Below are 27,766 nucleotides of genomic sequence, written 5' to 3' on the forward strand. Positions count from 1 at the left end.
AGTGACCACAGAGGCATTCATCTGATTCTGTTTCTTTTCAGTAACCGAATCTTTTATAATCTGTTCTATATATTCAGTTTTTCTATTAATTTTCTGTGGAGTTTGTAATTCTCTTCCAAATTTGGAATGTCTGAATGCAAATTAAACTGCATAAATCCAGATTTGTGTCATTCCTATTAATAAACATAACACATTTTTAGTTTGTGTAAGTCTACTTCAGGTTCTGAGGATTTTTCCACATAATTTCACGTCTATGTGATCTCATTTCACTAAAACAGTGTATACATTTATCTTTATTTACTCTGAATTAAAGTGAAATGTGACAACATGCCCCATTAATAGCTTAAAATGTTGATTTAATAAAAAAATAAATATGCAAGACAAATTAAAATATTTTATCATTAAAATAGTTTTCAAATTTGTCATAAAAAATAACGTCTTTTTTTAAATTAATAAAATGTAACTAATTTTCGATAGTTAAAATCAATGAGGACAAATAGATGAAGAACACATTCACACATTCAGAAAACATACACAGCTCTCTGGAAACAAAAATAAGAGTGCTTCAAATTTCCACCTCACCCTAATTCTTATTTCTATATGCTCTATTCTATCTTTTGTTAGTAGGCCACAGACACATATTTTCAATTCTTAGTCAATCATTTTCCAGTCATTCTCTCATGCACTCGGATCTTTATTTGTGTAAAGGGTGAATAAGATCAGGGTTGCATAGACTGATATTCAGACACCCAAATCCACTCGTGACTAATTACAATGCAAGGCCAAATGACAGACTAATATTTCCACAGCCATTTCACAACAGTCTAATTTGTTATATTGGTTACTATAATTTGGTATTAGAGGGCTTTAATTTGTTATAGTGGTTATTACCATGGCACTACAGTGTCCCATATCAAGTCATTATATTTCAGGCGAAAGTCACTAAATAAATAAATTAGACTTGAGTCATTTTTTAAAGTTGTTCCATTTCACTTTACACTCTTTTATAACATTCATTTTAAAGTTGTTACTAGGTATCATTTATAGGTACTGATGTGTACACTTTAGGTACTAATATGCACTTTCAAAGTACTAATATACATCCTTTAGGGGTAAAAAGGTACAAAGATGTACCTTATGAAAGGGTACCACCCCATGACAGGTTTTATAACTTTTTTTTTATTTTCTTTTTTTCTGAGAGTGTTGGTGTTTGAGGTAGTTGGGATTTTTCAACTATAGGATAAAATAATGATGTTCAAATGATTCATTGAGGAGAAACCGATGAAATGTGAACCAATTTTCTTCTTTGCTTTGGCATGAGAGTTGTGTTTATTCCAAATACAGTGTTTGCTAAAGAACAGAGGACAGACTTGTTCAACTTTACAGATCAGCCATGCAAAAAGGATATAGTTAAAGGATTGAAGGCTAGAATCACAATTAGACATTCCAAGAGTGACATAATCCACCGCAATCCAAATCCTTAAAACCTCTACATACAAGTATTTTATTGTCTCCACCCTACACAGCTACATACACATTACACAATACACCCACAGAAACCAAGAAATGTGCACAAATAACTGTGATCTCACACTTTTGATATTGTCATGCCCAACACAGAGCTTGTTAATGGATTTACTAGGGCATTGCACTGATTGGTACTCACGTGAGTGATGGATGATGTTCTGATTTTTGGCTTACACTTCACTTAAAGTGCAATATCATTAACTTGTAGAGCCTCTTACTGTATTATCAACACAAGGAGGACACAAGTGTAGTAAAATAAAGGTTATTAACAAAATATTAGCAAGATTAATCAATACAACTATTAAAAGAATACTATGAAATATAAATAAATAAAGTGCATAATGATAAACTGTTGCTTCTCTGAAAATAAGGTGAAGAACCTTAGTTATTATTCGTCAAACAAATAAAAGAAAGATTATTTGTTAATAACTGACATCGGCTATCTGATGTAAATTAGAAAATTATATACTGATAATATACAACAATGCCAAGGTCTCTGGAAAGAGGTTTGGTTAAGTTGCTGTTTATGTTCCGAGTAGCCAAGTGAGAAGTCTGCAGTGGCTTTTTCCACTGGTTGTGTGTGGGTAAAAATGTAGTGAAGAAAGAAGCAGGCATCTGTTTCAACAACCTTGAACTCGTGGTGCTGTGGAATGCTGATCTCCTGGGGCACTAAAATGGTCCTTAAGCCTTCTACACACTGCATGATTTTAGAAATCCTAAGATCATTACAGATCACACTGTGCGGCATGTATCTACTTGGGTATGACATGTATGTAGACTGTACAATTATGACATCTATTGACTCGTAGGGTATGATGCACATTTCTATAGAAGAATAAAACATCAGCATGCGCTAGTGGTAAACAAAAATAGCATGAGGAATCACATTTTAGCAGTTGTAGTTTTTTTGTATGTTGATAAAAGGTGGAAGCGGCGAAAGAGGAAGGCATAAGCATTTGAGGTAGGCAGTTTTATGTTTTAGCAACATGCCGCGTTGGTATCATGTTGCATTTTTATTGGTTGGTCAGTAAATCTGGATCATAGCAGCAAACACACTGTGCGATGATCATGCTGAATTTCTGACACTGCCAGAAAATAATCGCAGGCTATCTTTGGTTGCAAGACCATGACAACGGCTGTCTTTGAACCTTTCTCACTGTATGACACAGGACCACCGATTAGGAGCCACGATCACAGAAATCAGCACGGTTGTTTCATGATGTCATTCGTTCATCTGGGACAGCTAAAAATCGTGCAGTGTGTTTCAGGCTTTAATCTGGAACACACAGATGAAAGTTCTTTAACCCTCTGGGGTCTGAGGTGATTTTGGGGCCCTTGAGATGTTTTGACATTTGTGCTTATTTCAGCTACTTATAATATTGACTATTGGTTAGAAAGTTAAAAAAAAAAAAAAAAAAAAAAAGCTGAAATAAGGCCATAAAACCCATACTGATTAATTCTGAATTAAACTTAAGTCTTGTAGGCTAGAATATTTACCTCAAAATGGCGTGAAAATGATCCTGCTTAATCACAGAAAACAATAGATTGATTTAAATTTTGTAAAAACATGTTTTGTGATAGAAAAGCTGTATGCGAAAGAGTGACAATGGCCATGAATGCTTAATAATTCACACCTGAGAGACAAAGGGCCGCCCCCTAATTGCCCATCAGTGTGACCGTTACTTTGATGCAGGTTAGAATGTGTGTGAGGGGATTGAAAAAAAATGCTTTTTTATTTTTTATTATTATTTGTATTTTATTTACAATACAGTATAATCAAAACATAAATTATGAAGGTCAAAGACACATTATTGAGCACACTGATCTAACCACAGAGAAGTGAACAGACTTGTAACGTAGACAGAGGCAGGATGCAAAAGCAAAGCGGTTTATTGACAAAGTCATAAATTGTGGTCAGACTGAACAAACAACACAGGGAGTCCAGAACACAGATGGAGAGTCGAGGCAATCACAAGCTCTGATGGTGGGTGACGCAGGGACTTCGGTGGACAACCAGTGATGATCCTCGGTGATCCGGTGCTGTTTCCCCAAGTGACGGTGCTCGTAATCCCAGTGCAGAGTGCAAGAAGACACGACGAAGAACAGAGAGGGAATCCACGATCCAAACACGGCACAGGGAACAGAGGGGAACACATCGGAGAACCACAACGATCTGACAACATGAGACACCAGTTACTGAACTTAAATAGACACACACAATAGGTAACAGGTGGTGCTGCTGATCAGCCGTGATCACAGACCACGCCCACAGACACGCACCCACACACTAAACAAGACGAAAGAGAGACAGTGAATTCATGAACTGTGACAGTACCCCCTCCCCTAGGAACGCCGGACTTACCTGTCGATTGTAATCATCGATCAGGGAGTGGTCCAGAATGTCCCTAGCAGGAACCCAACTTCTCTCCTCCGGACCATAACCCTCCCAGTCCACCAAGTATTGGAATCCGCGTCCCCTCCTTCTCGAATCCAGAATACGGTTAACCGAATAATTTGGTTCCCCATCTACGAGACGCGGCGGGGGAGGAACCGGGACCGGCGGGTTAATGCGTGAATGAAACACAGGTTTTATCTTTGACACATGAAAGGCGGGATGAATTCTCCTGTACGCAGGAGGAAGTTTGAGGCGGACTGCTAATGATTTTAGGTGACAGTGAATGGGCCAATAAATTTAGGAGTCAATTTGTTAGATACGGATCAGAGAGGAATGTTCTTAGTAGAAAGCCACCCTTTTTTGACCAACGACGTATACGGGAGGCTTCGACCGGTGGCGATTGGCCTTGGCTTGGTGCGCGCCCCCACCCGGAGCAGAGTCTCACGGGGTCTGCTCCAGGTGTGACGGCACCTCTGGATGAAGGCGTGAGCGGAGGGGACCGTGACTTCGGATTCCTTACTGGAAAAAATTGGTGGCTGGTAACCTAAACAACAATCGAAAGAAGATAGGCCCGTGGATGACACTGGTAACGAACTGTGGGTGTGCTCCACCATCAAGAGTTGTTGACTCCAAGACGAAGGATTCTTGGAAACCAAACATCGCAACACTCTCTCCAAATCTTGGTTGGCTCTTTCGCTTTGTCCATTGTTTGGGGATGAAACCCTGAAGATAAACTGACACTCGCCCCCAGTGACTTACAAAATTCTTGCCAAAATTTGGACACAAATTGGGGACCTCTGTCAGAAACCACGTCCATCGGGAGGCCATGTAGACAAAAGACGTGATCTACAACAGTTACCGCTGTCTCCTTGGTGGAGGGTAATTTAGGCAAGGGAATAAAATGAGCCGCCTTCGAGAACCGGTCCATGACGGTCAAAACGACCAGAGGGCGGTAATAAAATCTAGAGCGATGTGGGACCAGGGTCTCGAAGGGACTGACAGCGGTTGAAGTAACCCATCTGAAGGTTGATTGAAAGCTTTACCAGTCGCAAAAACTGAGCAAGCCAAGACAAATCTGCGGATGTCGCGAGTCATTAATGGCCACCAGAATCGTTGCTTTACCAAAAAACTGGTGCGGTTGACCCCTGGATGACATGCTATACTGGAGCAATGGCCCCACTGAATGACGTCGGACCGATACCCCTCTGGCACAAACAACCGATTCGGTGGGCAATTGTCAAACCTGAGAGTGGAGACAATTAGGGTCTCGGGTAAAATACTCGAGCGGTACGAAAGAGAAAAATCAAAATGACAGAAAAAAGTGCCCACCGAGCCTGCCTAGAGTTGAGTCTTTTGGCGGTTCTGATATATTCTAGGTTCTTGTGATCGGTCCATACTATAAAAGGTACCCCTGACCCTTCTAACCAGTGTCGCCATTCCTCCAGCGCTAACTTGACTGCCAACAACTCTCTGTTACCAATGTCATAGTTACGTTCGGCAGGTGATAAATGATGGGAAAAAACACGCAAGGATGCATCTTGTCATCTGCGGAAGAGCGTTGGGAAAGTACTGCTCCTACTCCCACCTCTGATGCATCGACCTCCACCACGAACGAGGATGGGAGCCAAAATCAAGCGACTCTTGAGTTTGGCAAATACAGCCTCGGCTGTATCGGACCACCTGAACGGCATTCTGGGGGAGGTCAAGGCGGTCAGAGGTGCGGCTAGTTGGCTGAAGTTGCGAATAAAACGCAGATAGAAATTAGCAAACCCCAGAAACCTCTGTAGGGCCTTACGGGAATCTGGACTTGGCCAATCTATCACGGCCCTAACCTTGTCAGGATCCATACGCACTCCCTCAGACAAGATAATGTACCCTAGGAAAGGAACAGACTGTGCATGAAAAACGCATTTCTCCGCCTTGACAAAAAGCCCATTCTCTAGCAACCTCTGAAGGACTCATCTGACATGCTGAACGTGATCCTGGAGAGAAGATTAAAAAATCATATGTCATCCAGGTAAACATATATGAACTGGTCAACCATATTTCTCAGCACGTCATTGACGAGTGCTTGGAAGACCTCTGGGGAGTTGGACAGCCCAAAGGGCATGACCAAGTATTCAAAGTGCCCCCTAGGGGTATTAAACGCGGTCTTCCATTCATCACCCTCCCTTATGCGGACCAAATGATAAGCATTACGTAAATCCAATTTTGTGAAAATGGATGCTCCCTGTAACCACTTGAAGGCTGAAGACATCAACGGCAAAGGATAACTATTCTTTACCGTGATGTTGTTCAACCCTTGGTAATCAATACACGGTCGCAGAGATCCATCCTTCTTCCCCACTAAAAAGAACCCCGCCCCCACTGGAGATGAGGAAGGACGGATGAACTTGGATGCTAGAGAATCAGAAATATATTTCTCCATAGCCTCCCTTTCTGGAACAGAAAGTGAATATAACTTGCCTTGAGGGGGAGACTTACCTGGAACTAAGTCTATAGCACAGTCGTAAGGACAATGCGGAGGAAGAGAAGCAGCTCGGGACTTACTGAACACTTCCCTCAGGTCCTGGTATTCCTCGGGCACGTTAGACAAATTCACTGCCTTCTCCTGGAACAAAGAAACAGGCACAGAAGACATGACTTATGACACAGGTTACTCCAAGCAGACACAGAATTGTGGCCCCAATCGATTCTGGGATTGTGCAGAGATTTAGCCAGGGGTGACCAAGTACTATGGGTGCCAGTGGTGAGTCCATGAGGAGGAATGTTATGCTCTCGGAGTGGTTGTCAGAAGTAATGAGGGTAATGGATCCGGTAACGTGAGAAATGTAAGTGAGTTGCTGTCCATTAAGAGCATTCACAGATATCTTGTGTGTGAGGGGGAAGATGGGGATATGGAGTTGTTGAGCCAGTCTAAAATCCAAAAAGTTACCTTCTGCCCCAGAGTCCAGTAAAGCCTTGGTGTCGTGCATGTGGGTTGCCCACCTTAGTCTTACTGGAAGGAGTTTAGATGAGGTCTTCTCGGCGGAGATCCCACCCGATAGTAGCCTCATAGTTACTACCGGGCCTGATCTTTTACGGGGCAGGAGCGGATGAAGTGGCCTGCCTTGCCGCAGTATAGGCAAAGTCCTTGGGATCTCTGCCTCTCCCTCTCCTCCCGGGAAAGCCGAGCTCTACCCACCTGCATGGGCTCGAGATCAAAGACGGGGCTGACCATGTCCCCTCTGCCGGTGCACGGGTCCTCCGCGCCGTGAAACTGATGACTCTGCTGAAACCAGCCCATTCTATTTAGGTGCACATCAACTCTTAGTGCCAGTTCGATGAGTCCATTTAGCTTGGGAGGAAGGTCCAGCATGTAAATCTCCTTCTGGACACGGTCAGCCAACCCATGCAGGAACCGGTCCCACTGCGCCTCCTCGTTCCAATGGCACTCTGCGGCCAGGGTGCGGAACTGGATGGAATATTCCGACACCGAGCGCTCCCCCGGTGGAGATCGCCGAGTAGTCTGGCCACCTCCCTACCCACCACGGCATGATCGAATACCCTCTTCATCTCCTCGGAGAGTGCCTGGAACGAGGCGCAGCATGGATCTTGATTGCCCCACACCGCCGTTCCCCAAAGAGCCGCCTTGCCCGACAGAAGAGTGAGAACAAAAGCCGCCTTGGAATGTTCCTGACGAAATGTCTGCGGCTGCAATGAGAAGTACATCGAGCAACGGGTAAGGAATCCGCTGCAATACTCTGGCTCACCTGAGTACCCCTCCGGTGTGGGTAAGCGGGGCTCATGCTGATGAGGCGCCTCGGGTGGAATTGGCAGAACTGGCGGTGGGGGTGGCGCAGCAGGGTTTCTCAGGTGTTGGAGTTGTTGGGTGAGCTCAGACACCTGCGCCACAAGAGCTTAGATCGCCCGACCTGTGTTAGCGATACTCTCTCTGTTGATCCATCCTCGCTATACTGCAAGAGGCAAAATCGTCCCAGCTGGTTGCGCCTGCTGCATCCATGATGTGTTCAGATCGTTCTGTAATGTAGACAGAGTCAGGATGCAAAAGCAAAACGGTTTATTGACAAAGTCATAAATTGTGGTCAGACTGAACAAACAACACAGGGAGTCCAGAACACAGATGGAGAGTCGAGGCGATCACAAGCTCTGATGGTGGGTGACGCAGGGACTTCGGTGGACAACCAGTGATGATCCTCGGTGATCCGGTGCTGTTTTCCCAAGTGACGGTGCTCGTAATCCCGGTGCAGAGTGCAGGAAGACACGACGAAGAACAGAGAGGGAATCCACGATCCAAACATGGCACAGGGAACAGAGGGGAACACATCGGAGAACCACAACGATCTGACAACATGAGACACCAGTTACTGAACTTAAATAGACACACACTAGGTAACAGGTGGTGCTGCTGATCAGCCGTGATCACAGACCACGCACACAGACACGCATCCACACACTAAACAAGATGAGAGAGAGACAGTGAATTCATGAACCGTGACAAGACTTTGAGTCATTCCTGAAAACAGATTCTGTCCAACAAGTGAAACAAGTAAACTATACCTAATATTAAAGTGTTTGCTGCTCCTTTCCATGTATTCAAGAAAAAAACAAAAAACAAAAAAACAACTTCATCAGTAGTCAAAGAGCTTGTTTTATCATAGAATATCAGTGTACTTGAACATATGATGTTTGTACAGCACTCTCAGAAGAAAACCGTTTGAAGAGACTCAAGTGAAAGTCAGGATTCATCTCGTCACGACACAAAGATAGGATTCAATTGTGGTACAATCAATGCTTTATTAAGAGTCTTGGCAACAGACAAATGGTAGGGCTAGGAAGATTGTGTCCGGCTCGGTGGCAAGTTAGCGCAGGGACGCAATGGGCAACCTCACTGAAGACGGCGGAGCAGGAATTCAAACCCGGAGACGAGAGATAAGGAACCATGAGAAGCATCGGCCAGACAGGACAACTGTCACTAGGAACTGACAAACAAGACAGGGTTAGCTCTCCTTAAATAGAGCCTGATAACGAGCTGCAGCTGAAAACTGATCAGCTCACAGCAGCCACACAGAGACACACACTAACACACACATAACACGCACGGATGAGTAAGTGAACCCAACAACTGTGACACATCTGTGGTGGAGGTATCTGATCACAAAAAAAAGTAAAAAAAAAAGTGGGGACTTTGCAGTGAGCAGGGCATGTGCGTGCCATTATGTAGTCATTTGGAATGCACTTGTCAAAGGGAGCAACGTAATTTCCTGGTCGCCGTGATTTTGCCAAGTGAGACATGTTCCTGGATCAACATCTTTTGATGATCCTGGATCAACATTAATGTCCAAAAATATAGAATTAACCTAATTCCTTCCCCTAAACCTAACCCTACCAATAATTTATTCCTAAAATCAGTGGGAAATGATAGCTGATTAACAAGAGTGTAGGAGCACCTAACCCTGATTGTAAACCTAAAACAGAAAAGTTATATCTCTGTACTGACTGGCTGATTGGAATGTTGTTCCAGGATCAACAAGGATGTTGATACAGGAACATGTTGTACTTGGTGAAATAAATAAACAAATTGCAAATAAACATACATTTTATGTTTTAAATTTTTTTAAAAAATATGCTATATAATAGGGCTGCACAATTAATTGTATTTTTAATCACGATTACAGTTATGAATGCCCCAATTATGTTATCGTTCAAAGCGGCAATTAATCATTCAAAGTCCACTTATGTTCTTCTGCGATCTTAAGATGCGTTTTCCCCATTATTTTAATTTTAGTTTTAGTATGACATTATAATACCATTCATATTTGTACTTTTTTATAATTTAAAGAAGAAACCAATCAGATGTATAGTTGACATTTGAGGCTTAATACTATAGAAAAGCACTACAGGTTCTTAAGTTAGTGTTTTCAGCTTGATAACAATTTCAATTACAATTTCAAGGGAATAATCAACAATTATGAATTTCTGTCATAATCGTGCAGCCCTACTATATAATATATGAAAACTAATATATATAAAACTAAATTAACTATAAAACTATATTATATTAAAATATAAAACATATGTTTATTTGGAACTTTAAGCAACTGCCACTGATGGAACGGCAATGTCATTCAGACGTTATATTGCGTGTGTGCGACTTTAACTACTATTTTATGACGTTCTACTGTAACCGTCTACTACGGGAACACATCTCCGGTTACTCATGTAACCTTAGTTCCCAGAGAGAAGGGAATGAGACATTACGTATGGGGAAACCCTTTTCCTAGAAATGCTGAAGCCTGATTGAATCACTCTATTGCTTTAAAAATAGCCAATGTCATCTGAGTATTTGCCTGATTGGCTGGCTCAGCCACTATATAAGCGATGTCGGGCACCAGAATACCTAAAAATCTATCAGCTGAGCGAGAGCTATTGAAGCTGTAAGAGTTTTTTTTTCTTCACACAGCCATCTACGTAATGTCTCGTTCCCTCCTCCCAAGGAACTAAGGTTACATAAGAAACTGGAGACGTTCCCTTATCGAGACGGTTTCTCGACAGTATGTATGGGGAACGTATAAAACTCCGCTGTGTGAAAAATTGTGCAGCCAAACTCGCACATATCTGATGCAGAGGGCTAGGTGCTGAGGAAGCAGCAAGACAATTCAGCGAGCTCACCCTCCCCCTCTAGGTCGGGTATCGGACCTAGTTGAACACTCAGATGCAGTACCTCTCTGCACACAGTCAAGCAGCATTATGGACACAAGAGAATAAACATTCTTACAAACACTGAAAAAAAGTAATAGACTTACAGGAAACTTCTTGGACAACTGCATGGAGAAAATCTGGAACACTGCGGTTATTTCCTGGTTAACATCTAACCCAAGAGTCACATGTTCTAAATCAACCACTAAGAAAATAGCTTACAATTATCTGCATTCTCTGTCGCTACACCAAACTGCCACAAGATGGTGCCAAAAAATAACAAATGAATGCATGACATGACACGGACCGCGCCCTTTTCCTCCTGGCATGAACATCAGGAACGCTGCTCTTTTTTCTTTACAGGCCGCACCTGCTGACGAGGGGCTGGCTTCGCATCAAAGCGGGATTTCTTGAACTGCCTCTGACGAAGTGGCGGCTCAGGTTTGTGTTGTGTGCTCATACTCGCTGGTTGAGCGTGACCAGCCTCTTCTCTGCATCTCGCATCTCTGTAAGCATCCGCCACAGGTGACGTTGCAGAACCACAAGGCTGCCCATATTGCGGCCGATTCCCTGGGCGACAATTTTAGATGCGGCCAGGGCTAGATCAGCTGCAGTCCGCAATTTGCAATGTGCGTCTGCTTGGCGGCTTGCGCCGAAGAAAGACCCGTCCATCCAACGTTTAGACGGCTGTTCAGGGGCTGCCCAATCCAACTCCAAATCTGCTACAGTCTGCGTGAGGATACTTATCAGCTCCAGGTCCATTGAATTCAGGATTCAGCTAGCCTCTGAAGGGACCTCCGACCAGGCACACAGGTCAGAGGCACTCGTGGACATGGTGTCGTCCTCTCCACTGCCAAATGAGACCATTTCGCGTGCTTTTGCCGGAGAGCGGGAGCTCTCATTAACATAGATGAGCGAGGGCTCCGGCGTGCAAGGGCGATGTGGGCATGGGCCTCCTGAAGGAGTAATCTGCAGTCTGCCGGCCTGCGGCTCTAAGGCGGCGGACAGAGGAAATGCAGCCAGTGGGCAACCATTGCGAAGAACGGCCAGCCTCGGACAAAAGATCTTGATTGCCAATACCTCGCAGGCTCAGCAATCCAATCCTTCTATTGCCGCTTCAGCATGGGCACAGCCCAGACACAGCAGACAATCCTTGTGTGCGTCAGGAAAGTCGACGGGACCGCAACATGCGGCAAAGAGACATCTTCGAAGTAATACTTGTACTCTGCTGGAACGCAAGAGGGGATTGCTATCCGCGTCGTCCACTCTAGTCCATAGGTCAACGGCAAAATCAGGCTCCAGGTGAAGCAGAAAGAATCTGAGGTATTCTGGTGCCTGACATTGCTTATATAGTGGCTGAGCCAGCCAATCAGGTGAATTCTCAGACGCCATTGGCTATTGCAAAGCAATAGAGTGATTCAATCAGGCTTCAGCATTTCGAGGAAAAGGGTGTCCCCATACGTAATGTTGAGTAACTGACTTGATAAGGGAACAACTGTTTGCTGTAGGGCTGTGCGATTAATCGAAATCATAATAAAATCACGATTTGAGCGTGCACGATTTCTAAATCGATTTAGCACGATTTTCCGTGGTCCCGACCTCGCGCAGTATGCTATCCGATCCAATCAGAATGCAGCGCACCTAAGTGGAGCTCGAGAACAGAACAGACTGGGCATATGCCTAACGTCAGGTTCACACACTCTGTCTGTGATGCGTATTTTTTCTGAGCCCATGCCATAGCAACATAATACTTAAAAGAATGAAAAGGACTCTTTAGCCTAAATAAAACTCAAGTTTTAACAAAGTTAAACAGTGCTGTTATACTACTGTTATTATCCTAAAATGCTTAAAATGCCCCTATGATGGCTAATGAAAGGTTAATATATTGGTTTTAGGAGTCCACCACAGGTTGACATGCACACAAGGTCAAAAAACACTTTCATTATCTTATAATATACATTTAGTTTTACCTTACTTGCTCAACGACTCCAAAATGATTTGCTCAATGATTAATTTTTCCAAACCCCTCATTTGTGTGATGCTAATCTGCGGTGATTGGTCCGATTGGTCTCATTTTCATTTAATCATGCCTGTAATGCCTGATAAAGCAGCATTTGTGAGCACATTGCTGCCCTGTTTTTATACAGGCTATGGTGCTGCCCAGCGTTACCAGGGAAACAGATATTATTACCGCTCCAAATGCGGCACATAGTGGCAAAGAATAATTTTGCATTTTCATTCAGACCAACGCGAAAAGACCAGACCAACAAGTAGGCGGGCAATATGCTAATGTTTCATCAACATGACATCAACATGAAACGGCTTGGGATTCGTTTTAAAAACGAGTCGTTTCAATGATTCAGATTCGACTCTTAATTTTGAGGGACAATAACTCTATACACGGTGCACTTTCAGATTTAAAACTTTGCAGGATTTTTTTTATTCACTTAGAGCTGTGTTACTTACACACTGCAGGAAAGGTAATTTAAAAAAATCCATAATAGGGGCACTTTAGAAACAAAATACTTTCTCAAAGACTGTGCGGATGGATGAATGAGAAAATTATTAAGAGCACAGCCTTTATCATTTGTTATGACAGCCATTGCATTCTCTGTAAGAATACTTAAGGAACTCGACTGACAACCTTGCTCCTAAATAAATATTTGGTGCTTGTTTCTTGAGCACCAAATCAGCATATCAGAAGAGTTTCTGAAGGATCATGTGACACTGAATGTTGTAAAGGACTGTGATAACTAACAATGGACAGTGAAGGCTATTGGTGGGTTTTTAATTGACAACTGGAACTACAAATCAGTACAGCTTTAGCATCATCTGAAAGTAGTTCCACTACAAGGAAAAAGAAGGGTGCTGCATCAGAAAGTTTAGTGCGGAGCTAATGAGTGTTCTCCACAAGTTTATTTCCTGTTTGTGCATGCAGCTAGAAAACCACACCTATACTTGTATCTATAGTGGAGGATAAATGTTTAAGAAGAATAATCAGAGTCCTTGCAATCTAACCGGATGTGCCATAGTGATTGCAAAACTTAACTAAACAGCCCCAAAGTCCTTCAGAACACTAAAGACTGGAGTAGGCTAATAATGCTGAAAATGAAATCATTAGGAAAATTGCAGGCTTGGATGGGTGCTGTTTAAACACAGACCATTTGTCACACTAACTGTTTGAAGTCAAAAGCAACAATTCATGCAAGAATGTATTTACACAGATTAACTCTCTGTCTAAGTCTCATGAAGCATTGTTTTTTTTAATTAAGAACTGAAATCATCAAGTGGTAAAAAGGGAGGAAATTACTCAAATTAAAGTTTTATTTGCCACAATTTTTTTTCATCATTCAGTTATTTTAGACTTATTTAGTTACTAAAAATACATGTTTTGGATGTTTATCAATCGATAAGCATAAAATACCCATCATCATTATCACAAGCAAAAGTCTCAAATGAAGTCACACTACATAAGTCTTTTAGGGTCAATTTTCTCCAGGTGCACCAGAGGTTTCAGCTGTTCTGCAAAGCTTCTCATATCCTCAGAAACATTGTCCTGTCCTGCAGGAGCCAGAACGCTCAGCTCAACAAGATACGACAGAGACAGCGGCTCTGTGTTCTCCGTGTTTCCTGTCGCCAGGACACGTAACAGTTTGCTCACTACCACCTTCATCGCACCCTTCCGGAACACTTGACCCTTGGCCACAAACTCATGGTCCATGCGGAAACCCATCTCGTTGAGAAACTCCGGTAAGCTGTGTGAGGCAGCCACATCCACACAGTTGCGCACCAAGGCATGACGGCTTTTGTCGCCCACCTCCGGCTGACCAAGATAGCGCAGATGCCAAGGGGCAGTGGGGTGAAGAAGCGAGCGGCGCGCACGCAGCATGAAGGGGTTGCCCTGTTGACCCTTCAGGAGATACACCAGCTCATGATCAGCAAAGCTTTTAGGCTCCATGTTATCACACAGACCTCTGAGTCGATGCAGGAGACTCTCCATAGACTGATCCAGTACGCTGCCTGTGTCGAAAAAAATCAACAAAACAGGAACGTTAGAAGATATAACTTTATAAATCTTACTTAAATTTAAAAACCAGTGACACATTTATGAGAGCTTTTTTACTGTCAAGGAATTAAGAAATATAAAGTTAACTGCAGTTTATAACTGTTACAATTCTGACTGTGTTTCTTGGAATTCTGAGAAAAAATTAACTGAGATATATAAACACACACACTTTCTTTCCTCATAATTCCAAGTTTACATTTCACAGTTCTGAGTTTATAGCTCTCAATTTGTTTTCAGCCACGGAATAAAAATTAAAAAAAGGTAATTGTGACTGTATTTTATGTGCAATTGCAAGTTTATATCAAACAATTCAGACTTTTCTTGTCTTGTGAGACTTTTTTGAAGGAAAAGAAAAAAAATGAAAATGAGAAAAGAATTGTGAGATGAAAAGCCGCAATAGCCTTTTATTTATTTATTTTCTTTTTTTTGGTCTCCATGGTGGAAACAGGCTTCCATACATGTTTATGTTCAAATCAATTCAAAGTTTCTTTATCAAATTCAAATCAATAAAATGATAACCAGTAATCCCTGAAATATGTGCATGAGTTAAAGCAAAAAATAACCTCACAAAATGGTTTTGTGTTAATACAATGGAACAGTTTTGGTGTCGCTTAGAAAAAGAATAGTGCAAGGATCCTACTCTTCTGACCAATACATTTCCATGACTTCTCCAGTTTTTAACAATTATTAGATAAGGATTTAAAAAAAAAAAAAAAAGTAATTTCTGTTTATTGCATATAATTATTGTAATGAATTACATTTACACTTATTTATTTAGCAGACGCTTTTAACCAAAAGATTTACAAATGAGAAATGCAATACAATGAAAGATTTATCTTCAGGAAGCAATTACACGAGACATGCTAATATAACAAAGTTTCAAATATTGCCCAGATTAGTATAAACTAGATGACTGAGGGATATAAGAACAGTAATGAGGTTATATTTATGAACTGGTGTTTACCTTGCAGAAGATACTCCATCATGTTTATGGTTCCACCCGTTACGGGCATCACGGTGACCGGCGGAGCCTCTTTTTCTTTCTGAACCTCCTCTTCAGGTTTTTTTGTTTTTTTTGTGACATTAAACTGTAAACTACCCGTGAAAATGACGTTAAACCCGAACTTTAAACGAACCGTAGATGAACACACACAACAAAAGACCTGCAAAGACAGTAAGATATTAACAACAAAACACCGCCAGCCAGTACAATACTCTGAATAATAAACGCAAGATAACATATATTTTACTTGTTATATGAAAGCAAAATCCAAACGGCTTGTGCGTTTGTCTTCTTCTTCTTCTTCTCCTCGGTGTTTAATGGCGGATGGTACACAACTTTCAGGTGCATTACCGCCACCTACTGATTAGGAGTGTGGCTCAGGACCGTAATCTTCACTAAATTCTACCATATAATCCCGTGTCCTTTAGATAACGCTTTAAAAATGGAAAGTTTTTATCCCCTGATTTATTCCCCAAAATGTTCATCAAATTAAGTTTGTCTTTATTTTCCTTGAGGACATCAATCAGTATCTTTCTTTCTTTTCCTTTTTTTTTATAACATGCTCTACATCTTCCTCCATATTACAATAAAACAAAAATATGGATAGGCTATTACAATAAAACTGGGGCAGCTATGGCCTAATGGTTAGAGATTTGGACTTGTAACCAGAAGGTCGCAGGTTCGAGTCTCGGTGCTGGCAGGAGTTGTAGGTGGGAGGGAGTGAATGAACAGCGCTCTCTTCCACCCTCAATACCCATGGCTGAAGTGCCCTTGAGCAAGGCACTGAACCCCCAGTTGCTCCCCCGGGCGCTGGATCTATAGCTGCCCACTGCTCCGGCTGTCGGTGTGTTCACGGTGTGTTCACTTCTCACTGCTGTGTGTGTGCACTTGGATGGGTTAAATGCAGAGCACCAATTTCGAGTATGGGTCACCATACTTGACAAATGTCACGACTTTCACTTTCACTTTCAAAACAACTCACTCGACTGCCTCCAGGTGCAAACCGCGCACGCGCAGTGTCGATAGAAAGTACAACGCATGCTCAGCGGTTTTTTCCCCATTCGTTTAGCGCCATCTATCGGACTGAAGGGATCTCTTTTCATACTAGTAACGTTTATAACATGAATAATTCCTCCAATATTCCCTCAACTTATAAATTGAATGAAACTGTAATTCTATCAAATTTTGTAAATGTGTTTTGTAAAAATGAGGTTATGCAATAATAATGTGTGACATCCCTATTTTATAACTTTAAAAGTTTAAAAGATTGACGCAATCAAAAGCACATGACCTTCTGTAAGATGGTAGTCCCGTCCAAAAGGTGAATCAATCATTAAACAGCGCTATAGAAATATATAACTGTGGAGTGAACGCGTAGACTAACTGTGACTTTTATTGTGAAAAACAATGAGCGCGTTTAACATGTAGAGACTTTTAATTTGAAGGTACGCTCCATCTTAGGGATGCATGACATCGCTTGTTGTTAAAAATGAGCTCAACGCTTCCTGTAGACATCTAATGAATGTAATCTATTATTCTGTTTTGTGTTATTGATGTGTGGATACAGTAGTTTTTGAGTTCGAGGCATTTTGGTATCGTTAATAGCTCCAAAAGCGTCTCCCCGTGTGTAATGTTGTTCTGTCAGTGCTAGCTGTATTTTCAAACATGATCACAGTTACAGCCTCAGAAACGCGACTAAATATCACTAATACCTGATTTTAGTAGGTGGTTTTACAGTGTGTCCATTTAAAGATTGTCATGGTTCTTGTGTATGCCATAAACAATGTTAAATGCTAATACTAGCCCCAGTGTTAGCAGATATAATGTTTTACTTCGGATAACATTTAATTTCTTGTATTAATTATTATTTCTGGAGTCATTTAGACTAGAAGGCGTTTTCTGTATTCTTTAGAGCACTTGATGAGATACAAAAAGAGGTTTTTAATACGTATTTGTGTTTATTGCTCGTCCCAGATCATTTTCTGTCTCAGAAAAGTGTTAATTTGTTGCCCTCATTCTGAGACAGATGTTTAGCGTGTTTAAAAACTTGGGTTGTCAGTATAATAAAACAATTGATTATGTCATGATTTTTAATCAGTGTTTACAAACAGAACAAAACAGAAGAAAATATAATATATATATATATATATATATATATATATATATATATTATAACGAATATCTCAAATGAACAATTATGACAACTCTAAAATTTCGTTTTATAAAATCATTTTCTTATATCAAATGTTCTATCAGTAGTACAAAAAAAAAAAAAATACAAGTAGTAAAGTGGTTAACTATGGCAATATGAATATCCATTTTCAGATGCTGATCGGGTTTCTTCGGTTACTTCTTGATATTGTCTATGTTCATTTGAAAAGTGAATTGTTTACTTTCTGAATTGCAAAAATAATCACAGTTCCACTATCTGCTATTAATCAGACAAACAAACAGTCCCAGACCAAATGCAGGTCACTAGTTGAGCCAATGTTGCTGTGTCAGGGTGTTTAGGATTCTTACTTACATGAGTATTGTAAATGTATTTTATCAAATTCAAACACCTACTTAAAATCACTAAAGTTACTGTCAGAGCTGCTTGATATCTTGGTGTTATGAAATACTGAAGCTCTGTGTTCTAAACCGCTCAGTAACTGAAGACATTATATGTGTCACCTGGAGAAAGGTGATAATGGCAGATGACAAGGATGTGCTCCGAGATGTTTGGTTCGGACGGATCCCGGCCTGTTTCACACTGTCTCCAGAGGAAACCACAGAGAGAGAGGCAGAACCCTACTATGTAAGTTAAGATCACAGACTTTCTTTCTTTCGTTCTGCTGTAGAACGGTTAGTTTCGTGTTAACTGACCTGTGCTGTTTTTCTCTGTTAATGTGTCAGCTGCTCCTCCCACGGGTCAGTTACCTGACACTAGTCACTGATAAAGTCAAGAAACATTTTCTCAGAGTCATGAAGGCAGAAGACTCCACGGAGATGTGGTTTGAATATGAGGGAACACCTCTCAAATGGTATGTCGAGTTGACAATGTGTTGTTAAACCTCTTGTTTAATCTAAACTAACTTTTGCACATGACTTTCCTTTTTACATTCATGAATTTTGCAGATGATTTTATCCAAAGTCTACTCAACTAATTGAGGTACAGAAGCACTTAAGGCTGAATGCAGGCCACTAATACAAAATGCATATGAATATCAGTTGTCACTCTTATTTCTCCCAATAATACGTCTTAGGAAGAAGACATTTAAATGCTTTGTTTGATGATCAGAAGTCTGTAGTTTCAAAACAAATAATGCAATGCAATATATTGCTCCGACCATTATCAGACTAATAGATACAAAGCTGCCTGGATTTGAAAGTATTAAAATCTATAAAATTGAATAAATCAGATCTAAGTACAAGTGCTGGACGTGAATAACCACATAAGTGACCCTGGCCCACAGAACCAGTCTTAAGTCGCTGGGGTATATTTTTAGCAATATCCAGAAAAAAACATTGTATGGGTCAAAATTATCGGTTTTTGTTTTATGCCAAAAATCATTAGCATATTAAGTAAAGATCATGTTCCATGAAGATATTTTGTAAATTTCCTACCGTAAATATACCAAAACTTAATTTTTGTTTAGTAATATGCATTGTTAAGAATTCATTTGGACAACTTTAAAGGCAATTTTCTCAAAAATGTTTTATTTTTATTTATTTTTTTTGCACCCTCAGATTCCAGATTTTCAAATAGTTGTATATCGGCCAAATATTGTCTGATCCTAATAAACCATACATCAATGGAAAGCTCATTTATTCAGTTATTTAATTTGACACTTAAGACTGTTTTTTTTGTCCAGGGTCACATATATGCATCAGCTAAGAACCTATCATAGTACAAAAAAAATTGTATGGATAAGTTAACCTGCTAAAATGATGTATGGATAATCAAGTAAATATACAAAAACCTGATGAAAATCATGAATGGATAATTAAGTAAACATAAGTTGTTCAAGTTCAGTAAGAGTTCATCTTGAGATATTACATTTATTCTTATGTCTACTTTATAAAGATCAGTAAAGATGTCACATCACAAAGACACTTGTACTTCAACCTGTATGTGGTACTAAAATGACTTTTACTTGCTAAAGACAAACTGTCAATCAAATGACAGAAGGCATGTAGTGCATTGTGTACAAGAAGTTTTTCAGGAAGTGTTCATCATATTGATAATTTAGAAGCTGTTTACATTTCTTTCTTGATGGCATTTTCTTGGCTGATGCATATATGTGGTTACTCACGTCCACACTTGTACGCAGATCTGATTTATTCAATTTTATAGAATTTTATACTCTCAAATCCAGGTAGCTTTAAGTCCGTTGATGGTGTGAGTTATAGGTGTAGTTTTGTCTTGTACCACTAGGTGGCAGGACAAAACAAGGCTTATGGATGAGATCTCCGCTTGATTTGAGGAATGAGAGCTGTTAGATTTTTGCCATATTTTGAGTAACTCAGTGATTGATTTTGCTAATGCCTTGTGTTTACTTGATGGACTATAAACGTGTTATTTTCATCGTTTTAAGGCACTATCCCATTGGCGTTTTGTTTGATCTTCACGCTTCAAACACAGCTCTGCCCTGGAATGTCACAGTGCACTTTAAGGTGTGTAGACTCAATCATTTATTTTTCATAAAGTTATTAATATTCCACAGTTGTAATTTTCTTTATTTTGTAGAACTTCCCAGAACATGACTTGCTTCACTGCACATCAAATTCTGTGATAGAAGCACATTTCATGTCATGCATTAAAGAGGCGGATGCACTCAAACACAAAGGCCAAGTCATCAACGACATGCAGAAAAAAGATCATAAACAACTGTGGATGGGTCTACAGAATGGTAAGAACTGCTGACATATTTGATACTCACATTTGTTTCTGAAATATATATATATATATATATATATATATATATATATATATATATTTATATATATATATAAATGATGCATAGATGTAAGTTAACCTTCTAAAGCCTACTAAAATGATGCATGGATAATAAAGTAAATATACAAAAGACTGCTAAAAACCAGTGGATACTTAAGTAAACAAGTTGTTCAGGTTCAGTAATCTTGAAATATTACTAACAATATTAAATTTATTGTTATGTTTACTTTATAAAGATCAGTATAGATTTTACAGCAAAAAGACAATTGTAGTACAATCTGTAGGTGGTACTAAAAGGCTTTTTATTTGCTAAAGACATAAACAGTCAATCAAAGGACAGAAGGCATGTAGGAGGTTCATATATCCTGTTTTGCTTGCACTCTTCATATGCATACTCTGTAAGGCAAGACAATACAGGTGGGAATAGTAAAAAAAAAAAAAAAACATAAAAAAATGGACATTGTTTAATTTAATATTAGATTTTGGATATCTCTTTTTATTGCTTCATAATTCAGGAAGTACTGTCAACAGCTAGGAAATAAAATACCTTTTTACTTTTACCTTGTTAGGAATGGAAATCTTTGGAAACTAGGGATGCACGATCTTGGATTTTTGCCGATAATTTTCTACTTATTTTGGCCAATAGCTGATGCCGATACCGATATATAATTATTTTTAATTTTGGTTAGTTTTTAACAAGAACTTATTTGTTAGAATTAAATAAACAATAATGAAGTTATTTTATAATGACAGTACATTGAAGATTTTAAAATAACTATAAATAAATATATTAATCACTGCAGTGGTAACCTTAACATTTTATTTAATGATTTTACATTTGTAAATGGTATAAAGCAAAAGAGTTGTCAAAATTCAGAAAATCTTTTAGAGCTCATATTTTGTTTAAAAAAATAACATATTACACATTAATGAACATATATACAAAATTATTTAATGTAAGTGTCATGTTTGTGATTGTTGTTGTTCATGTAAGCTTCTGACCTTTAAAGCAAAACATACTCATGATTTTATGGTATCAATTACTGCTTTATTTAATCAGAAACACAGTCTAAATATTATTTGCATATTTTTTTGATGATGCCGATATTTACATTTTAAGCCATTATCGGCCGATTCCGATATTGGTCCAATAATATCGTGCATCCCTATTAGAAACCTTTATAATATAGAGACAGCTATAAAGTTTGGTGTATGTTATTGGTAATGAAGCAGAGATTTCTGGCTTGGTGCAGGAGAAAATGCTAATTTTGAGGAAACTGCCTTTAAAAATATGTATTGTAATAGAAATCTACAGATCCAAATCCATAAAGTGTAATAAAAGAAACACCAGTCTTAAAGTAGACAAGTTAAGGAAGAAAAATAGCCCAAAATTGCACTGTGGCTGAAAAAACAAAACAATTGTTTTACTTGTTGTGTCTTGCCTTAAAGGGATAAGCTACCCAAAAATGAAAATTATGTCATCCTTTACTTGCCCTCAAGTTCTTTCAAACCTTTATGAATTTGTTTATTCTGTTGAACACAAAAAATAGGCCTGTTTTGAAGAAAGTGGGTAACAACAGTTTTTGCTCCCCATATTTTTTCTTCCATACTGTGGAAGTCAGTGAAGACCAGCAACTGTTTGGTAATCCACTTCCTTAAAATATTTTCTTGTATGTTCAACAGAAGGAAGAAACTTTTAGAGCAACTTAAGTGTGAGTAAATGATGACAGGATTTTCATTTTTGGGTGATCAATGCCTTTAAAGCTGGGATAAACTACTCAACTTTTGCCCATATTTTTGCCCCAGTTTGCAGTCTGAATGAGTTGATGGTAGTTGCAGAAAGTTATAGCCAGTTTGGAGATTTTTAGCTGTCATAGTTGACAGATTTCATAGAAAATTACATACTCAGATTAGCTGTCATAGTTGACAGATTTCATAGAAAATTAACTTTTCTCTATGCGGACATTTCGGCCCACCTGTGCAAAAACATTCTTTTACCAGACAGTACAGCCTAGAAAAAAAAAAGTGTGTAACTTTTAACTTTAATTGCTATTTGTATTTAATTTGACCCGTGACTAAATTATGTAATTTTAGATGTACCTGAGAAAACTTTATACATACATTATATATATATATATATATCTATATATATATATATATACTATACACTGGCCATTCAAAAGTTTGGGATCAATAATGTTTATTAAATATAAGTTTCTTATGCTCATCAAGGCTGTATCTATTTGATTATTCATTATTTTAATATTGAGAAAATATTATTGCAAATTTAAATAAAAGTTTTCTATTTTAATATACTTTAAAATATAATTTATTCCTATGAAGCAAAGCAATTTTCAGCATCATTTCTCCAGTCTTCGGTGTCACATGATCCTTCACAAATCATTCTAATATGATGATTTATAATCAATGTTGGAAACAGTTGTGCTGCATAATATTTTTTGGGACTTGTGTATTTTTTCGGGATTCTTTGATAAAAAAAATTAAAAAGGACAGTGTTTATTCAAAATAGAAATTTTGTGTTACAATATACACTACTAAAATGTTTGTGGCCAATTTTTGTTTTTTTCTTTTTTTAAAAAAATTAATACTTTTATTCAGCAAGAATGTGTTAAATTAAAAAGTTTCATATTTTTAGAAAAGATTTCTATTTTGAATAAATGCTGTTCTTTTTAACTTTTTTTTATTAATCTAAGAATCAAAGAAAAAAGTAAAACGTTCAAAAAAAACAAAAGAGTAAAAATATTAAGCAGCACAACAGATTCATTACTGATAATAAATCAGCATATCAGAATGATTTCTGAAGGATAATATGACACTGAAGGCTGGAGTAATGATGCTGAAAATTCAGGCTTTGCTCCACGGGAAATAAATGATATTTTTAAAGTACATTAAAACAGGAAACCAATATTAGAAATTGCAATAATTTGTATTTTCGTAAAATAAATACACCTTGATGAGCAGAGATCCATTAAAAAACAAGGTCAAATTATTAATTAGGTTAATAATATAGGCCTAACATAATATAATATCAACTGAAAAGCATTTAAACTGATAGAATAGAATAGAATAGAATAGAAACTGAAGCATTTAAACTGATATCTGTAAGTTAAATATAAAAAAACAAAAAACGTGAACGTCAGTTCTTCTATAGCTATCTAAACATCCCTATGATGTACAGATTGCACACTACCTGTGTGTCTGTAAATGTCTCTGAGTTTGTTACCGTTCTGTGCCCATCATCCGCTGTTTGCACTTAATCAAGCCACTCTTCTTTAATACATGATGACGTTTTATTTCACATGCATTGCGTTTGCGTCGGCTCTCGAGTTGAGCTATTTCGTAGGCTACGCAACCATTTTAAAATATTCGGTTTCAACAGCGAATCATTTGGCGCACTTCATCTATGAAAACTGTAAACCGCATTCACCGGTTCTAATAACGTTGATATCAACTCATAGCGGTTTACCCGAGCATTGCAATTCATTCGCTTTCGCAAATAGCTTTCCGCAACTCATTTATGCGTGTGCGCGGCACATTATTTCTTCTGCGCGGCAGCGGTGGAAGAAGTGCGCGGCCGCGCGCGCGCGCAGCTTAGAGGGAACATTGTGTCATATTTTTAGGATTTGATTGAGTATAGTTGGAGTATATAAAATATTTGATATTTTGAGATGATTTTAGAACAAATATTGTTTTCATTTTTCATGTGTCTCCTAGCAATGAGGCGCATGCTTCTGCTTGAGTTTGTTGTGTTTGTGTGATCTTTAGTTGTTTAGTGTATGAAGTCCACTTTTTTCCTCTGTAACCATTTACACAGTTGGATCGTGTTCGTGTATGAATATTTTGAATAGTGAATAGTTTACCCAAAAGTCAAAAAAATAAAAAACACCCTGAAAATCTACTCACCCTCAGGCCATCCAAGATGTAGATGAGTTTGTTACTTCATACAAACAGATTTGTATAAATTTAGCATTATATCACATGCTCAACAGTGGATCCTCTGAAGTGAGCACATGATGTAATGCTAATTTTCTATAAATCTGCCCAAAAAATGGAGGAACAAATTAATTTACATCATGAATGTCCTGAGTAAAAGTTTCAGCAAATTTTCATTTTTGGGTTAAATAGTTTAAATAGTTTAAAAGTTGTGTGGTGCATTCTAGCTTTGAGCTTTACACTTAATGTCCTCGGTAACTTCAAACCCATACTTTCATCTGAGAATAAGTGTGTGCGATGCAGGCAGTGCTTAGGCAGTGGTTTCAGTAGTTAATTTAAAGGTGAAAATGTGAAGCTCTGCAGATAAACTGAGAGAGGTGTAAGTTTCAGAAGCATAGATGTTTTGATAACACACTGTCACAGCTGTCTTGTTCTCTGATGAGAGTGTGTGAGCAGAGAAAGTAATAATTTCTAAGCGGATGTTGATTTTCACCTGCACATGTGAGAAAGCAGCCGGCGTGACGGAACACACACAGCTTAGCTCAGAACTCATGCCTGTTTATTCCAGAGTTATCAACTGTAACCATAACATTTTAATAATCATTATAATTCTATTAGAACAGGGAAATCCACAACTATAATTCACAGCTGTAATGATAATGGCACAGAGGAAAGGTATCATTGGAATGACTTTCAGAATGATTTTTTCCAGCTGAATAGCAGTAAATACATTTGCTGTATAAATGGCAGCCAGGCAGAATCTGTCTGACTTTAGCCACTGTTCACTTTTACTGAATTTTTGTTCCATACAGTGAAATTAAATGGTGACTGAGGGTGACCCACGGAAGAAAGAAATTCAAATTATTGGTACAATACTGTGCTGCATAATTTCAGAGAGAGAATCAAAATGAAACATGAGTTATTGTCATTGATTAAAACAATTTCTTTCTTTTATCAGATAAATTCGACCAGTTCTGGGCCATGAATCGTAAGCTTATGGAGTATCCTACCGATGAGGGAGGCTTCCGCTATATCCCCTTTAGAATGTATCAGGTATTTTCTCATTTATTTACTTTCTACAGTCATGTACAGTACGGTAAATGATTTGACTGATTTGACTTAGAGAATAGCAGAAGTATGTTTGTTTATGACTTAATATGACTGTTATGACCGTTTTTTTTTTTTAATAAAAAATTCAAAAACATTTAGGAGAGTGATACAATTTTTAGTTTTGCTGATTACTTATATAAATGAATATTATATTTAGGTTCTAAAAGGCTTAATTTTTTTTTATAATCTGAATCTTGGCTGCAACAAACCAGGAAATTACAATGAGCTCCCCAAAACCAAAAAACATGGTTCTATAATGCATCAGCAAATTTGCTGAATAAAAAGTGAGGATCTGTCTTCATAACACTTTGGCCTGTTGAAATGAAACTCACTGTGACTATTCCTTGATGGTACCTGAGCAGATTACTGGCAAATCATCACCTACTGATCAAGAAATATGACAGATAGTTTAAAACGTCTGAATAGTTTGGCTTAAAATCATGATATTGAAACTTGTTAGGTGTCATCATGCTTTGAAAGTACCTGAAAAATTTTGGGCAGAACCACCTAATGATCAAAATGTTTTCAGATGCTTTTGATTATTGCTTTTGATCATCTAGTGTAATGCATCGATAAATATAATGGCATGATGTTAAAAAAAAAATAATGACTGATATCCATAATGCTATATACATTTATACATTTACATTTAGCAGATGCTTTTATCCAAAGCGACTTACAGTGCATTCAGGTTAACAAAATTTTTCACATATCTATTCTGTGACATTACCACCTGTTGGTCAAATGTTAAAAGCAATTTGTTTTAAATAATTTTTTAAAGGGGTGGTTTATCAGCTTTTTTCAAAAGCTTGATTGTGTTTATGGTGTGCAGTGTAATGTGTTCATGCTTCGTTTAAAAAAAAAAAAACGCATTATTTTCACATATTTTATCTTTATTCTACACCACTGTTTCCATTCTCGTCAAAATGGTCTGTTGAGTTCCTGGTTCTCAAAGCCCCTCCCTCAGAATTAAGCAGTGGGCTCTTATTGGTTAGCAGGCTCAGTGTGTTTGTGATTCGCTTACTGTCTAGTGCACGTTGTCTGGAAACATCATGCCCCCTTATCATTACGTGTAGTTGCGTATATGTAAACATCGAGGTTAGTGATGTCACAAGCCCAGGAAGAAGCTGGTTTTTGTAGTCCTTAAACAGCAATTTCTTTAAAAGAAAATATCTCCCTTTGGATTGAACTCTGAGTGACGTAACTTTGCAGACATTGTTTATGCTCTAACAACAACATTACACACTAACTAAAGTTCAAAAAGTGAAATCATAATCAACCACCCCTTTAAACTGTAGTTAAATTAAGTGGCCCAGAATGCTATATTCAGCAAATTCCTTGTTTTAATTCTGCAGTCAGCTGTTTGAATGCTGGATTTGACAGTTTGAATGTCCAGTAGGCAATTTCAGTATTCAAATATTTGAATTGACAGTTTGAATGTTTTAAATTCACATTGCAAATGTTTGTAATTTGAATGCTTATTTGATTATTTGAATTCAACATTTGAATATTTGAAAGACAGATTGAATATTTTGGTTGACATTTTCATGTTTATTTATTTATTTTTAATTCAGCACCTTGGATTTTTATTTGAATTAATATTTTTCATTCATTCATTCATTCATTGAATTGACAGTTTGAATATTTAAGTTTAAGTAAAATTTTCATGTTTGGAGATATATATATATATATATATATATATATATATATATATATATGTATATATATTTAATATTCAAATGTTTCAGTGGTTTGATATTTTTTGACTATACTAATATTGTTTGGACTTTGAATTGACAGTTTGAATATTCAAATGACATGGTTGTTTTAATTTACTATTACCACTCATCTCATTAAGGCAAGGCTCAGGGGTACCTGAGTGTTTTACACTCCGATTATTGCTTAAAGTACCTATAATTATCTGCATACTCTAAAGAAAAGCCTAGCCTCTGATCATGAGCTCTGAGACCTGAGCGCATCTCTTTTCTTTGGCCTCTTGCTTTTGGAGAAAGGCTAATGATGTCTGTTGTGCGGTTCATGTGCTGGTTTGCCAGCTAGGGTGTCAGGGGAGTT

The 27,766-nt window shown here is 38.4% G+C and overlaps 2 protein-coding genes across 3 annotated transcripts in view; one reads left to right on the forward strand and one right to left on the reverse strand.

The window, feature by feature from the left end:
• Positions 1 to 13,936: 13,936 nt before the first annotated feature.
• med18 (mediator of RNA polymerase II transcription, subunit 18 homolog (yeast)) lies at positions 13,937 to 15,728 on the reverse strand. Its single transcript, XM_042740340.1, has 2 exons — positions 15,652 to 15,728; positions 13,937 to 14,641 (listed from the first exon to the last, which is right to left on the reverse strand). Exons 1-2 carry the CDS (start codon positions 15,698 to 15,700, stop codon positions 14,088 to 14,090), a joined length of 603 nt encoding a protein of 200 aa, XP_042596274.1. The 5' UTR covers positions 15,701 to 15,728; the 3' UTR covers positions 13,937 to 14,087.
• Positions 15,729 to 17,097: 1,369 nt separating this feature from the next.
• LOC109065425 (autophagy protein 5) overlaps positions 17,098 to 27,766 on the forward strand; it is a 30,314-nt gene continuing 19,645 nt past the window's right edge. Inside the window, exons 1-6 of one of the 2 annotated variants that reach the window (XM_042740342.1) lie at positions 17,098 to 17,214; positions 18,339 to 18,487; positions 18,586 to 18,713; positions 20,268 to 20,346; positions 20,420 to 20,582; positions 25,542 to 25,636. In XM_042740342.1, coding sequence (XP_042596276.1) covers positions 18,380 to 18,487; positions 18,586 to 18,713; positions 20,268 to 20,346; positions 20,420 to 20,582; positions 25,542 to 25,636 — 573 coding nt within the window. In that variant the 5' untranslated portion in view covers positions 17,098 to 17,214; positions 18,339 to 18,379. The remainder of the gene's footprint in view (positions 17,215 to 18,338; positions 18,488 to 18,585; positions 18,714 to 20,267; positions 20,347 to 20,419; positions 20,583 to 25,541; positions 25,637 to 27,766) is intronic. The other variant, XM_042740341.1, reaches the window with a different exon arrangement.

The sequence above is a fragment of the Cyprinus carpio genome, chromosome B16 (genome assembly GCF_018340385.1).
Source record: "Cyprinus carpio isolate SPL01 chromosome B16, ASM1834038v1, whole genome shotgun sequence".
NCBI lineage: Eukaryota > Metazoa > Chordata > Actinopteri > Cypriniformes > Cyprinidae > Cyprinus > Cyprinus carpio.

Bases quoted from the DNA above. Each gene is read 5' to 3' on its own strand.
- med18 (XM_042740340.1), bottom strand. From the start codon at position 15,700: ATGCCCGTAACGGGTGGAACCATAAACATGATGGAGTATCTTCTGCAA. The intron at 14,642-15,651 runs GTAAACACCAGT...TTTTCGACACAG, and splicing joins GATGGAGTATCTTCTGCAAG to GCAGCGTACTGGATCAGTCT.